Here is a 15613-nt window from a genome sequence, read left to right as displayed (position 1 = left end):
TGGAGATTTGTACATTCTTATAAGCAGCAAAGAAGGCTTCCATTGTTCCTGTTAAGGGCTACTACTAACTTTGGTTTAAGACAGGCGATTGAAAATGAAGGTTTGAGAACTTTGGGATTTAGCCTCTTAGAATACTGAAATTTAGCCTCTCTGTGATGAATTGATGTTTGAAGCTACTGGGACATCACCACCCCTGATTTGACTATGGAACTCACACCACCAATGCTTGTGCTTCACAGGTTGGTCAGTTTATTACGACATGGATGATTGGATGTCACCTTACATAGTTCAAGCAGAACAGACCAAATTGGTTAGTAACTGGAAGAAGTAGTTCCGTCCCTTGAGGCAAGCACCCTTGATAACCAAATAATCTTGAATGTCTGCAAATGGTAGAGCTGCCCGATGACTTTGGTAATCTACATATGTAAGTTCTTGAAATCTCAAAGTACCTTAAATGCTTTAGCCTGCCAATAGAGAGTGACAAGGAGACTCACAAAAAATAAGAACTCGTAAGCTTTTGAAGTCCCTTACAGCACGGATGGAGCTAGACTCGAAGAACAAAGAGTGCCACAATCTCACCCCATTAACAACATTTTCTTGTCTAATATGAGAAATGGATTTGCAAGATCATGAACTAAATCATTCATCTTACATGTTGTAATGCGACCATATTGATCCTGCTCCACCTCCTGCAATAAGGAATATGATAGCAACGCATTGAAGTTTGACTGACAGAAATGTTAGCAGCTTCAACAACTTTGTTGATAGGTTATTGAAATCCCCCAATCAGGTAAGTTCAGATTGACTTAGGCTGAGTGATGGGATTTCTTGGAATGACTGCCTTGTGCCAAGATGTTAAGGAAAGTGATTTACATTTAGCTAATATTGGGGATGTTCTCACTTCACCAGCTCTTTCATTTACTTGCCATGACACTTACCCTCACACTTAGAAGAAACCAAAAGCATGTTCGAGATCACCTTTACTTCATGGTACAAACCAAATCACTTTTTTCATGAGTTTAGGATGGTGTGGAAACTCCATGGAAGGTTTTACCTATACAAGTTCCTTCTTGTTTGTTTGAAATGATTACTTATTTCTTTGATAATGCAATGGTACTGGAAAAGCTCATGATAAGGATGTGAACCCTGTCTGGGAGACGGTAATGGAAAGTCTGCAAACAATTATTGCAGTTACCAAGTAATTCAAATAAAATTATATGCATAAATATATATATGTATTGTAACCAAAAGAAAGACTACGCTTCCAGTGTTCCTGTTGTAGGCTAGCTTTGATTCAGCACAGGCCATTGGAAATGAAGGTTTGAGAACTTTAGATTTTAGCCTGCCAGAATACTGGAATTTAGATTCTCTAGGAATGAAATCATGTTTGAAGATCCCTTAATTTGACTATAGAACTCACACCATTGACACCAAAGCTTGCGCCTTACAGGTCTGTCAGTGTTGATAATATCAACTCTCATCTTCATCTCTGGACTTCTGGTGCATTCTTCTGTCAAAATATCATCTCAAAATTAATTTGGGAAAAGTATTATCAAGGCGTTTTTACCAAGAGTTAGATTGTATTTTGACCCTTTACTTAAAAAATAAGTAAATTTGTTCTTACATGTTAAATTAAAAAGTAAATTGGTCTTTTTATTAAATTTTCATTTATCATTCATTCCTACTATTAAAAATTGATTCTTATAAGTCGTCAGCAAAGGGATGATATTTTTAACAAAATAACCAATATGCTTTTTGATCTAATATAACAAGATTAATTTACTTATTTTTTAAATAAAAGAAGAAAATACAATTTAACTCTTAGTAAAAAGGCCTTGATGATACTTCTACCAAGAAATTTCCGTCATTATGCTGTGAATATTATGGGAGCGTATTAGAGCAAAATTTGATTGGCAGATCTTCAGCCTCTTGTCGATGTTATGTTACACTGGTGTTATGTTACACTGAAGGGGTTTCTTGGTACTATTTTATGATATGGTTAAAACTTATTGGTACCTCATTTGGTTTTAACTACATCCCAGCTTACTAAATTTTTAGTAAATATACATTTTAATCATTAAATTTTTAAAAATTATAAAATAATCATTAAATTATTTAATTTTTTTATAAAATCACAAGTTGCTAGCATATTTGTGACATTCAATCACAAGAACACCATATATACATCAAAAGTTGCTAGCAAATAAGAGAAGAAAGATGGATTAGATTATAAAATTTATAATTTTCAGCCACATAGATGCAAAAAAAAAAAAATATCCAAACCCCCATTAAATTAAAATATTTTGACTCAACCGAATTTGCATTTCACAAGAATCTGACCATTCAAAAGCCTTCAAAAAATGTTCAACACTGACTGACCTGTAAGGCGCAAGCATCATTTAAACATCATTTCAGTCCTAGGAAAGCTAAATTCCTGTATTCTAGCAGGCTAAAATCTCAAGGTCTCAAACCTTCATCTTCAATGGCCCGTGTTGAACCAAAGCTAGCCTATAACAGGAACAATGGAAGCCTTCTTTGCTGTTGGTAAGAATGTACAAATCCACATAACTAGAGTGCTCCCCTTTTTCTTGTTCTAAAATAGCTCCAAATCAATCTGATATTCTTCCTGTCGGAGCTTGTTGCGTAACGCATATCATACGATTGTTTCTTACAAATTAAAATATGTTTCTATTTTGCCAATCATGGGGCTACATATCAATTTCAAAGGCTACTTTCGGCTAAAATACATTATATACACAAGTATACATACACACATACATATAAACCAACCATCAGGTATAGTCTATTGCGATTAGTGAATGTATCGGATATTAACAGTGAAATATATATTACAAACAACACATCTATACAAAACCAAACCAGACACTGATAAGTTCTAACCATAATATAAAACAGTACTACAAAATCACAATTAGACATTTCTTTGAACTCTTTAGTAACTGCAATAATTGGTTGATGACTTTCGTTTTCTGTGTCACAGTCATGCCCTTCATTTTGATTATGAGATTTTCCAAAACCATTGCATTATCCAAGAAATAACTAACCATTTCAATTATATGTGTCTCAAAGCATGAAATTTCAATCTCCTTTAGATGAAATGACAAACAAGAAGGAACTTCTATAGGTAAAGCCTTCCGTCGAGTTCCTGCAACATCCTAAACTCATGAAAAAAGAAGAAAAGTTATTTGGTTTGTACCATGAATTTAGGTGATCTCGAACATGCTTTCGATTTCTTTTAACTTTATCATAACTGTGGATGTAACTGACACTAAAACAATCAACTGCAACGAATACACACGAACTTAGACACAGACTTCATACCGGAAAATTGAGGGTAAGTGTCTCTAGATTAGGCGCACAATGTAGAAACTCCACAAGCCAAGTTTCTATCCCATCAAAACCATGACTATCATATTCGAATTCAATAAGGTTGTGAAATATAGGAAGTCGATTTGTTAGGAAAATCTGCACAGACAAAAACTTGGAGCTATTATATAATGTTAAATTGTATAACGTTAGAAGGAAAATCACACATGAATGCTAAGTTTACTAACCGCTTCATCAGTGGTTAAACTTAGAAACCGCACATTGCGAAGTCCTTGAATAAGATGAGTTGCACTTGTTTCACAATCAATGGAATCACTTTCCCAGATGTTAATATGGGCTTTTTCTAGACACTTCATGTTAGTCAAAGTATAGCCTTTAACTACTGTATCAGTATATTGAAAATAAACAAGATTTGGAGCATTAATCACCACCACATAATCTATATTTTCGAATTCTACAAGATCAAAAACTAAAACCAATCTCTTAAGCGAAGGACTTTGGATATTGACCTCCTCACGCAAATATTCAAAATCACAATTAATAAAAGCCAAATCTTCTAAGACATGGCAATTCGAAATTAACCTATGAATGGAATCACCTACAAATTCCGAGTTTATAAGCTGCAAAGTCTTCAGATTCCCTAAACAAACGTCAGATGGGACCTTAATCTCAGAACCTACTGCAACCAATTTCAGCGTCACCAGTGAGTGGCAAGTGAATAAAAGAGCTGGTAAAATATCCCCAAGATTCTCTAAGTCCAAATCAATTTCCTTAACACCACGGCACAGTGCAGCACATATCCAATCAGAAACATCAAAATTATGATCTTCATCATTCCATGAAATAATATCATTTAGCCTAAAGCAATCTAAACTTACCTGATCGGGGAATTTCAATAACCTATCAACAAAGTTCTTGAAACTGTCAAGATTTCTTTCAGTCAAACCACTAATTAAATAACCATCAAATTTAATGGTAGAAATTGAAGCAAAGAGGTATCTCCACTTGGTTGAAATAATAGAGGTTCGAACTGCTTCTTCGATGGGAAGGAATGACAAAATATGACAAAGAATATGATCAGGGAAACTACTGATCCTGTCTTCCACACACATCGCCATAAGATAAGAAAACTACAGACCTGTTCGACGGCCGGCGATAGGAACCGGAGTGTTTTTCGCTTTTGTTTTGTGGTTCGGCTTCACTAGCTTATGTCTGGGTTCGGAGCAAACTTTGAAGACTTGAGTATAGAGGAGGTCTGGGAAGCCGAGCTGAGAACGCTGACGGCGGCCGTGAGTGGCGGTGAAGAAAGAGAAATGTCTTTGCTTTCGTAGAAAGGCTAGTGATGCAAAAAATTAGTGTTAAATGTGGAAAGAGACAAGTAATTTCGTATTTCCATACCTTTATATAAGATTTAAGGTTAATATCAAAATTGGTCCCTTAACTTTTACCCAATCTGCAATATAATACATATACAAAGTAAATCTCATATTTAATACCTGTACTATTCTTTCATGTCTTTTCTTGACTGATCAAGTAAGAAGTATGTAAGCCCCATCATCTCCAGAGGAAATGAACAAGACATGATATCTGTGCTTAATCTGAAGATACTTATTATCGATCTGTATAAAGTTTGATTCAAGTATTCGTATTCGTTACAAGCAATTAGTTAGTTTAGTGTCGATTATATTTACAATTACGATAAACTTAAAAAGAAATGAAAAACATGTTCGAGATCATCAAAATTCATATTACAAACCGTATAACATTTCTCTTCTTTTCGCACATGAGCTTAGGCTGTTGCGTAAACTCGATTGAAGGCTTTACCAAGAGAAGTTTCTTCTTGTTTATCATTTCAATTCAAGGAGATACACATATGTTTGAAGTGATATACATTACAGAAGAAGCTATTAGAGAAAAGGAACATCAAGCTATGGAGATTTGTACATTCTTATAAGCATCAAAGAAGACTTCCATTGTTCCTGTTACAGGCAACTAACTTTGATTCAAGACAGGCCATTGAAGATGAAGGTTTGAGAACTTTGGGATTTAACCTGTTAGAATACAGGAATTTAGCCTCTCTGTGATGAACTGATGTTTGAAGATAATGGAACATCACCACCACCCCTGATTTGACTAAAAGCAGGTAAACAAGTTCAGTATTTTTGAAATCAGCATCCTACATTCAATCATCGTCTTCGGAATCCGCACCGGCAGCGGCATTAAGTGTGTGTAATCGTTCAATCAACTTAGCTTTCCTTTCCTCATACGTCAGCTTCTTCAAGTTGATCGCACGCATAAATATTTCAGCTATGAAGTGGTCTCCTTAGCCCGATCCAAGCATACAAGGAAAAGGGTAACTCAAAGGAAAGCTATACACGGAAATACTAGTGGGAAACAGTACAAACTAACAATAACGATTGAACTCTAGGCCAAAATCGAAAATTGAAAATTGAATGCTTAAAAGGCATGCATAAATATTTCAGCTATGAAGTGGTCTCCTTAGCCCCATCCAAGCTTAAAAAGAAAAGGGTAACTCAAAGGAAAGCTACACGCCGAAATACTAATGGAAAACGGTACAAACTAACAACGATCATGTTACAAAAGTGAACAGTTCGCAACAAAAATGAAATGAAATGATCACTCTGAATCACACCAATAAGCCAACACCCAACAGCCTTACCTAAAACAGGTAAACTTGCAATTCGATTTTTATGATACCTTTAGTGCATCAAAAACATGGTTTCCAGTTGCTGTCCTGATCAGTCCAACATCGAGGACAGCTCGAAAAGGCCTCCTTGTGTCAGTTGGTTCAACCGAGAAATCCTCTCCGGTGGCCTAGAAATATACAAACCTTCAATAAAGAAACTATGCGAAATAAACCAGATATACGGTAGCATGATCGTATATGTATAATACCTCCAGTCTGCCTCGATATTCATCGTCCATTTCAAGTAAGTTAAGGACACGGTTTCCCAAAAGTAATCCAGTGCAATAAGCTGGCCAAATATACCAAAAAAGAAGAAGCCATATGACACGAAACTGATTTATCAATGCACAATCCAGGTGAAATAAGTAACATTACCTGCAGCATAGTTTGTAAGACCGACTTCAAGTCCATAACAAGGAAGCTCGTGTGAGTAAGCGGAAGCAAGAACCATACCACCAGAAATGTTAGCAGAAATTATTTGTGCAGTGATATCTTTGTTGCTCTAATCTCAAACAACTTCAAACAAAAACGTGATCCATGTCAGCAACGTTTGTGCTTAAACATGGTATAAAAACAAAAGATTTATCAACTATATGTTCATTGGACTAAAACTATAACGAGACATTATAAGAATAGGCAGATTTTCGGATACAAATCGAACAACGAATCAGTTTACAGAACCTAAAACAACTGTTTGAACTAGTAAGGTTTTGACCAAAGTTTTCAAAATAAAAATTCCATTTCAACCATTTGTTGGTTCAACCAGTCCATATTAGTTCCTAAGTCAACTTCTCAGGTTCTTCAAAAAGCTGAATACAAGCTAATAATAATTTGTTGCCCCCACAAAACTGAAACAAAAGACAAAGCAAAGATTATGCATATAAGGTACAGAAACATACAATTAATCTACTTTTTGGAAAAGAACATGGCTTTTGAACAAAAGATTTTCTGACAAGGGAAAAACAAGAACAAAATTTTAGGAACTTACCAGCATTGGTTTCATCAAGGATGACTAAAACTTTAAAGTATCAACTGGATTGGAGAGGTGTTCGATGATAGAGATAGCCTTGGACAAAGCCACCTCTATGGCTTCGGTCATTCCTGGTTCCCAGTAGTCAAGAAAGCAAGTCAACGAACAAGCATGCAAGAAACAAAACAGAGATGGTATTGTGAAATGGTTGTTTAATTATTACTAGCAATAGATCCCAGCGTATGCTGCTTGCTGGGTTTCTATTTTTTTAATTAAATTTATTTTTGAGTACTTTATTACGTGATACTAATGACCAATATCATTAGGACATGTGGTAGTGTAGTTTCATATATTTTGATACGTGGTAATTTTTATTTATAAATTTTAAATATTTTATTTTTGTCACGTGTTAAAATATGATAATATCATATATTATCATGTTATTGGTCATCAATGTATTTTAACAATGTTATGGCTTTTCAAGTTTAGATATCAATTAGGTTAAAAAGTTAACTACCAAATATATACAAATTGTCAAATTTAAGTACCTCCATATATATATTAATTTATATATATTTAAAATTTATTAAAAATTCAAAAATAAAAATAAATTATTTAAAAAATAGAGAAAAACAATTCAACTAGTTCACCGATTTTTCTAAGCTTGATTAGTTGTTTCAGTTCACGGGTTAATCGATTCAACCTTTTATCTTTGGGCCAATACCTCAATCAGTTCAATTTTTGGCAAGGATTTTCAGCCTCTTGTCGATGTTACCTTACAATAGAAGGGCCTCTTGATACTATTTTATGTTATGGTTAGAACTTATTGGTACCCGATTTGGTTTTGTATAAATTACATCCAAAGTCACTATACATTTTAGTTATTAAATTTTGAAAAGTTCTAAAATGGTATTTGAACTATTCAAAAGTATTCTTTTAATCATTGAACTATTTGAAACTTTTATTTAACTTATTGGGAATAATAAAAAAATCCAAACTCCTATTAAATTAAAATCTTTTGACTCAAAACTGAATTTGCATTTCACAATAATCTGATAATTTCGATACTACAAAATCTCAATCAGACATTTATTTGAACTCTTTAGTAACTTCAATAATTGGTTGCTGCTTCTGCTTTCTGTATCAAAGTCAAGAGATCCATACTTATTATGAGCTTTTCCAGAACCATTGCATTATCCAAGAAATAATTAACCATTTCAATCATATGTGTGTCAAAGCATGAAAATTCAATCTCCTTAAGGTGAAAGGACAAACACGAAGGAACTTCTATACTTAAAGCTTTCCATCGAGTTCTCTCAAAATCCTAAACTCATGAAAAAAATAAGAAAAATTATTTGGTTTGTACCGTGAATTTAGGTGATCTCAAACATGCTTTCAATTTTTTTTAATTTATAAATCACATGTACTTAGACAAAAACATCATACCAGAAATTTGATGATAAGGGTCTTTAGATTAGACGCACAATGTAGAAACTGCACAAGCGAAGTTTCTCTCCCACAAAATTTGAATTCAATAAGGTTGTGAAATATAGGAAGTCGACTTGTTCCGGAAATCTGCACACACAAAAACTTGGAACTATTATATAATGTCATACCATATAACGTTAAAAGGGAAAATAAACACACATACTAAGTTTACTAACCACTTCATGAATGTTTAAACTTAGATACCGTACATTGCAAATTCCTTGAATAAGATGAGTTGCATCAATGCTTAAATTGGAATGAAAGCCATAGATGCAAATATCGGCTTTTTCTAGGGACTTCATATGACTGTAACATTCAACTATTGCCGCATTATATCGAAAATAAACAAGATTTGGAACATCAATCACCACCGCATAGTTTAAATCTCGGTCTTGTCTCGCAATAAAATGTAAAACCAAGCTCTTAAGCGAAGGAATTTGGATATGGAGCTCCCTTGCATTCTCAACAAAACATTCAATGAAAGCCAAATCTTCTAAGACATGGCAATTGGAAATTAACCTATGAATGGAATCATCACCGAAAAAGTACCCAGTGTATAAGCTGCACAGTCTTCAGATTCCCTAAACAAACCTGAGATGGGACCTCAATCTTACAACCTCTTGCATCCAATCTCAGTGTCACCAGTGAGTGGCAAGTGAATAAAACAGGTGGAACATCCCCAAGATTATGTAGTTCCAAATCGATTTCCTTAACACCACGGCACAGTGCAGCACATATCCAACTAGAAACATCAAAATCATGATCTCCATCATTGCATGAAATCCCATCACGTAGCCTAAAGCAATCTAAACTTACTTGATCGGGGAGTTTCAACAACCTATCAACAAAGTTCTTGAAGCTGTCAACGTTTCTGTGGGTCAAACCACGCAGTAAATAACGATCAAATTCAATGGTAGAAATTGAAGCAAAGAGGTATCTCCACTTGGTTGAAATAATAGAGGTTCGAACTGCTGCTTTAATGGGGAGGAATGACAAAATATGACAACGAATATGATCAGGAAAATTACTGATCCTGTCTTCGACACACATCGCCATAAGATAAGAAAACTACAGACCGGTGCGACGGCCGGCGATAGGAACCGGAACTTTTTCGCTTCTGTTTTGTGGTTCGGCTTCACTAGCTTATGTCTGGCTTCGGAGCAAAGTTTGGGGACTTGAGAATAGAGGAGGTCTGGGAAGCTGAGCTGAGAACACTGACGGCGGCCGTGGGTGGCGGTGACAGCCACCGGATTGGATTTGTGGAAGGAAAAAAGAGAAAGCTCTTTGCTTTGTAGAAACGGCTAGAGATACAAAAATTTAGGCTTAAATGTCAAAATTGATCCCTTAACATTTACCCAATATGCAATGTTATACATATACAAAGTAAACGGCAAATTTAATACCTGTATTGATTGATCAAGTATGAAGTATGTAAGTGTCACGCGGCTAGAACATTAGTGTCACAATCTGATCAAAAGAATAGAATAGTCCCAAAAAAATAATGCACTCATATGTGAAACATGAGGGGACACTCTTTATTTATAATTGAACTTCCTAAAATCAACAATATAGATTGAATTAAATCGATGGATGAAATCGAAGCATATATACAATTAAGGATGAGATCGAAGCATATATACAATTAAGCGATTTACATAATCTCTTAAATTACAAAATCAAATCTTATCATATTACATATTCCCTTTACATAATCTTATCAGTTTAATTTCTCATATTTAAGTAGACAACTTCTTCATCAATTCTTAGAATCAAGCCAGTTTATTTCTCATATTTAAGTAGACAACTTCTTCATCAATTCTTAGAATTGGGCGAGTTTAATTTCTCATATTTAGGTAGACAACTTCTTAGAATTGAACCAGTTTAATTTCTCATATTTAAATAGACAACTTCTTTATTAATTCTTAGAATTGGGCCAATTCTCGTGGGTCAAGTGAGCCTCGTCTATTCAGGTTTGTAGGAGGAAATCTAAAAATCAATCCAATTTAGTTCGATTATTTAACACATGAATTTGAGTTTTTTTAAGCTACAGGAATTTGGATTATTGTTTTGCTGAATTTGAATAAGAAAAAGGTATATTACACCCAATGTCGCTAAATGATTAGTAACTTTATATTTTGGTCACTAACCTAAAAAATTATAAAAAGTCACTAACTTAAATAAAAATTTTTGAATAATTCAATGATCATTTTATGATTTTTTTAAAATTAAGTGACATTGAGTGTAATTTACCCTTTAAAAATTTATTTTGTCTATTATTAAAAGTTAAGTGTTAAATATAAATAAATTGTTTGATAAATACATCCATGTTGATGACCAACCATAATCATGTCTCCACTCTTTATGGTGATCCCACCAGCCAACCTACCACCATTGATGACCACCCACGACAACATTGTCTTTACTGTTACTTAAAGCTTCTTTCTTAGACTGTATTTTTTATTGCTTTTCAGATGAGCTTTTACAAGTAAAAATATTTTTCCCTGAAAAACAATAAAGAACAGACATCATTTTAGAAAAAATTTCAACTTAAAAAAACACTTTTAATTTTAACTTCCCCATCTGCCAAAAGTGCTTTTGACTTCTATTTATATTTTTAAACTTTGTCTTCTTCTAAAATTTTAGTATTTATATTTAGTATATAAATATTATTCCTTTTAAAACTTTAATTCAAATATATGTAATATTTTAATTTGTTAAATTTCTGTTTTCTATGTTATATTAATATCTAATATGAGTTATATATTCAAATATATTTTAAATAAAATAATATAAATATGTTAAAAGCATTAATTAAAAATAAAAATAAATTTTAAAATAATACAATTATGTCAATATCTAATTATAAATATTTAATTATTATATTTAAATATTTAAATATACTTTATATATTCTAATTAAATTTAATAAATAATAAATATTAATTATTTAGAAATATTTAAAATTAATATTATATATTAAAATGTTAACAATAAGTTATAATAAATTATTTTTATAATTTTGCTAAAATATTATAATATTAACTAATTTAAACATTATTTAAATACATATTTATTATTTTATAATATCATATCTATAATAGACATTTTATTTTTCAAAATCACTTTTTGATAGTAATACCAAACACTCAAATTTTTCAAAAGTAATTTTTTTTCAAAAGCACTTTTTAAAAGCATTTCTCAAAAGTACTTCTCCACAATACTTTTTAAAAGCACTTTTCAAAAGTAATAAAGAACCGACCCTTATTAGGATGATTACTTTGCTCTTTAATCTTCATACTACAGGATTAATTTACTCATTTTTTTAGTAGAAGTACCTCACTCATTTCATGATAATTTCACCAAATTTCTTTCACGCAACACTGAAACTTTCAGATGATATTTTGACAGAGGAATGCACCAGAGAGGCGAGTTTAGAGTTGGATATTATCAACACTGACTGACCTGTAAGGCGCAAGCATTGGTGTCAATGGTGTGAGTTCCATAGTCAAATCAAGGGATCTTAAACATCATTTCAGTCTCAAGGAAACTAAATTCCAGCATTCTAGCAGGCTAAAATCTCAAGTTCTCAAACCTTCATCTTCAATGGCCTGTGTTGAACCAAAGCTAGCCTATAACAGGAACAATGGAAGCCTTCTTTGTTGTTGGTAAGAATGTACAAATCCCCATAACTAGAGAGCTCCCCTTTTTCTTGTTCTCAAATAGTTCCAAATCAATCTGATGTTCTTCCTATCAGAGCTTGTTGTGTAAGGTATATCATACGATTGTTTCTTACAAATTAAAATATGTTTCTATTTTTCCAATCATGGGATACATATCAATTTCAAAGGCTATTTTTGGCTACAATACATATATATACCCATAAATATACATACACATACATATATAAACCAACTATCAGATATTCAGTATTGCTATTAGTGAATGTATAGGATATTAACACTAAATGTATATTTCAAACAACACATCTATACAAAACCAAACCAGACACTGATCAGTTCTAGCCATAACATAAAACAGTACTAGAAAATCACAACTTGACATTTCTTTGAACTCTTAGGTAACTGCAATAATTGGTTGAAGACAATCGATTGTTGTGTCTCGGACAGGGATTTCATTCCTATCATGAGCTTTCCAAGACCATAGCATTATCCAAGAAATAACTAATCATTTCAAACATTCGCATGTTTCCCTTAAAGTTCAAAATTTTAATCTCCTTGAGGTGCAAAGACAAACAAGAAGGAACTTCCATATGTAGAACCTTCCATTGAGTTTCCACAACAACCTAAACTCATGACAAGAGAAGAAAACTTAGAAAAGTTACTTGGTTTGTACCATGAATTTAGTTGATCCCGAACATGCTTTCGATTTCTTTTAAGTTTATCGTAATTATGAATATAACTGACACTAAAACAATCAATCGCAACGAATACACGTACTCAGAAAAAGACTTCATACCAGAAAATTGAGGGTAAGCGTATTTAGATTAGGCGCACAATGTAGAAACTCCACAAGCCAAGTTCCTCTCCCATTAGAACCAAGACCACCATATTCAAATTCAATAAGGTTGTGAAATATTTCAAATTCAATAAGGTTGTGAAATATAGGAAGCCGACACGTTCGGAAAAACTGCACACAAAAATACTTGAGGCTATTATATAATGTTAAATTATATGATGTTAAAAGGAAAATCACACATGAATACTAAGTTTACTAACCACGTCATCAATGGTTAAATTCAGAGACCGCACAGTGCAAATTCCTTGAATAAGATGGGTTGCACTTGTTTCACGATCACTGGAACCAAACAGATAGATGCTAATATCGGCTTTTTCAAGATTTGGAGCATTAATCACCACCACATTATTGAAATCTCCGAATTCTATCACATTTAAATCTAAAACAAATCTCTTAAGAAAAGGAGTTTTGATATTGAGCGCACTTGCATACACAAGATGACATTCAATAAAAGCCAAATCTTCTAAGACATGGCAATTGGAAATTAACCTATGAATGGAATCACCGTCAACTACCGAGTTTCTAAGCTGCAAAGTCTTCAGATTCCCTAAACAAACGTCAGATGGGACATAAATCTTACGACATGCTGCATTCAATTTCAGTGTCACCAGTGAGTGGCAAGTGAATAAAACAGCTGGTACAGTGAGAACATACCCAAAATAATCTAAGTACAAATGAATTTCCTTAACACCACGGCACAATGCAGCACATATCCAACCAAAAACATCAAAATCATGATCTTCACCATCCCATGGAATCCCATCACTTAGCCTAAAGCAATCTAAACTTACCTGATCGGGGAATTTCAATAACCTATCAACAAAGTTCTTGAAGCTGTCAACATTTCTGTCAGTCAAATCACTCAGTAAACAACGATCAAATTCAATGGTAGAAATTGAAGCAAAGAGGTATCTCCACTTGGTTGAAATAATAGAGGTTCGAACTGCTTCTTTAAGAGGAAGGAAAGACAAAATATGACAAAGAATATGATCCGGTAAACTACTGATTCTGTCTTCGGAACACATCGCCATAAGATAAGAAAACTGCAGACCTGTCCGACGGCCGGCGATAGGAACCGGAGAGTTTTTCGCTTTTGTTTTGTGGTTTGGCTTCACTAGCTTATGTCTGGCTTCGAACTCTGATGGCGGCCGTGGGTAGCGGTGACAGCCACCGACTCGGATCTGTGGAAGGAAGAAAAGGAAAGTTCTTACCTTTGGCAGAAGCTGCTAGAGATACAAAAAACTTATTGTTAATGCCGTACTTTCGTAGGTTTATATAAGATTTAGGGTTAATATCAAAATTGATCCCTTAAGTTTTACCCAATGTGAAATATAATACATGTACAAAGTAAATCTCAAAGTTATTACCTGTACTATTCCTTCATGTCTTTTCTTAATTGATCAACTGTGAAGTATGTAACCCGCATCATCTCCTGAAGAAATGAACAAGACATAATGCGTGTGTCCAATTTAAAGACACTTATTCTCGATTTATTATGAAATTTTGTTTAAATACTCGTATTTATTGTAATTGATTATTTTCGATATTCACAATTACAATAACATTTCTCTTGTTCTTTCTCTTGTGAGTTTAGGTTATTGCAAAAACTTGATTGAACCCAACTTTGGCCTAGGATAAGTTCTAATAAGATTTTCAAGATTTTTACTCCAACGGTCGGTTCAATTGGTTCATACCATTTCTAAAGTCAGACAATCCAATCTCTTATTTCAGATCAATATCCCGATCCAACAAGCCTTTGCTATCTAAGATGCATAATTAACCTGATATGCATTTCTCATATTAGACTAGAAAAGCCATAGCGTAAAGGACCTAAGTTTTTAACTTCTGTGATGATCAAATTTCCAGAACTTACATTACATATGCAGATTACCTATGTCCATCAGCCAACCCTTACCATTTGCAGACATGTTCATAGTAAGATAATAGGTAAGAGGAAGCATTACCTGAATTCACAAGGTTGGAAACATTAGAGATAACAATTTCTCCTCTCTTCAATAGTTAGCGATTCATTAAATCTGGACCATCTGCCACGCAAAGGAGATGTGTATCGTCTCTCCGATACACAGTCTTACTATCATACATTGTCGACGATTAAAGGCAGACCGGACTTGCATTGGCGAGAGGTTTAAGATTGGTTATTTGTTTAAAAAAAATCATAAAATAAAAAATAAATTATTTAAAGAATAGAGAAAATTCACCGATTTTTCTAAACTTGATTATTTGTTTCACTTTATAGGTCAATCGATTTGACCTTTATCTTCAGACCAATACTGCAATCAATTAAATTTTCAACCGAACGATCTAGTTTGAATCTAAAAACATTTATTTAATCGATGAAAAACCAAAATATTAAATTTAATTTTATCCAACCTACTTTATGAAAATGAAAATGTAAATGAATTTAACTCTTAGTATATAGACTTTAATGTTAATTCTACCAAAAATTTATGTCATTATGTATTGTGAATATTATAGGAGCATATTAGAGTACAATTTGCTTGACAGGGATCTTAATTTTTATGAAAAATTGAGGGAAAAAAATAG

The 15613-nt window shown here is 33.3% G+C and overlaps 2 protein-coding genes and 1 long non-coding RNA gene across 6 annotated transcripts; all 3 read right to left on the bottom strand.

Annotated features, from left to right (window-relative positions):
• Nucleotides 1-2715: 2715 nt before the first annotated feature.
• LOC105796345 (F-box protein At4g22280) lies at nucleotides 2716-4718 on the bottom strand. Its single transcript, XM_052627848.1, has 3 exons — nucleotides 3576-4718; nucleotides 3343-3486; nucleotides 2716-3176 (listed from the first exon to the last, which is right to left on the bottom strand). The coding sequence occupies exons 1-3, from the start codon at nucleotides 4464-4466 to the stop codon at nucleotides 2919-2921; spliced, it is 1293 nt and encodes a 430-aa protein (XP_052483808.1). The 5' UTR covers nucleotides 4467-4718; the 3' UTR covers nucleotides 2716-2918.
• Nucleotides 4719-6162: 1444 nt separating this feature from the next.
• Nucleotides 6163-9041, bottom strand: LOC105796349 (uncharacterized). 3 transcript variants are annotated; one of them, XR_008194156.1, is made up of 6 exons: nucleotides 8690-9041; nucleotides 8472-8600; nucleotides 7044-7156; nucleotides 6431-6454; nucleotides 6265-6344; nucleotides 6163-6183 (listed from the first exon to the last, which is right to left on the bottom strand). It is a non-coding gene; the product is annotated as an uncharacterized LOC105796349 (long non-coding RNA). The 3 variants fall into 3 exon arrangements; XR_008194155.1 differs by lacking the exons at nucleotides 6163-6183; nucleotides 6265-6344; nucleotides 6431-6454 and adding an exon at nucleotides 6536-6571; XR_008194154.1 differs by lacking the exons at nucleotides 6163-6183; nucleotides 6265-6344; nucleotides 6431-6454 and adding an exon at nucleotides 6564-6903.
• A 2700-nt stretch (nucleotides 9042-11741) lies between these two features.
• On the bottom strand, nucleotides 11742-14272 carry LOC105795564 (F-box/LRR-repeat protein At3g26922). 2 transcript variants are annotated; one of them, XM_052627851.1, is made up of 3 exons: nucleotides 13249-14272; nucleotides 12989-13159; nucleotides 11742-12259 (listed from the first exon to the last, which is right to left on the bottom strand). In XM_052627851.1, exons 1-3 carry the CDS (start codon nucleotides 14077-14079, stop codon nucleotides 12137-12139), a joined length of 1125 nt encoding a protein of 374 aa, XP_052483811.1. In that variant the 5' UTR covers nucleotides 14080-14272; the 3' UTR covers nucleotides 11742-12136. The 2 variants fall into 2 exon arrangements, with proteins under 2 accessions (XP_052483811.1, XP_012480716.2); XM_012625262.2 differs by lacking the exon at nucleotides 11742-12259 and adding an exon at nucleotides 12352-12815.
• Between the last annotated feature and the right edge of the window lie 1341 nt (nucleotides 14273-15613).

The sequence above is a fragment of the Gossypium raimondii genome, chromosome 3 (genome assembly GCF_025698545.1).
Source record: "Gossypium raimondii isolate GPD5lz chromosome 3, ASM2569854v1, whole genome shotgun sequence".
NCBI classification, from domain to species: domain Eukaryota; kingdom Viridiplantae; phylum Streptophyta; class Magnoliopsida; order Malvales; family Malvaceae; genus Gossypium; species Gossypium raimondii.
This window is presented reverse-complemented; position numbering and strand designations above follow the sequence as displayed.

What these genes read in the sequence shown, in the direction of transcription:
- LOC105796345 (XM_052627848.1), bottom strand. Translation starts at nt 4,466, where the DNA reads ATGGCGATGTGTGTGGAAGACAGGATCAGTAGTTTCCCTGATCATATT. An exon ending in GTTTAACCACTGATGAAGCG is followed by an intron (nt 3,487 to 3,575) that starts GTTAGTAAACTT and finishes TTGTCTGTGCAG; the next exon opens with ATTTTCCTAACAAATCGACT. An exon ending in CACTTACCCTCAATTTTCCG is followed by an intron (nt 3,177 to 3,342) that starts GTATGAAGTCTG and finishes TCATGAGTTTAG; the next exon opens with GATGTTGCAGGAACTCGACG.
- LOC105795564 (XM_012625262.2), bottom strand. Translation starts at nt 14,079, where the DNA reads ATGGCGATGTGTTCCGAAGACAGAATCAGTAGTTTACCGGATCATATT. An exon ending in ATTTAACCATTGATGACGTG is followed by an intron (nt 13,160 to 13,248) that starts GTTAGTAAACTT and finishes TTTTGTGTGCAG; the next exon opens with TTTTTCCGAACGTGTCGGCT. An exon ending in CGCTTACCCTCAATTTTCTG is followed by an intron (nt 12,816 to 12,988) that starts GTATGAAGTCTT and finishes TCATGAGTTTAG; the next exon opens with GTTGTTGTGGAAACTCAATG.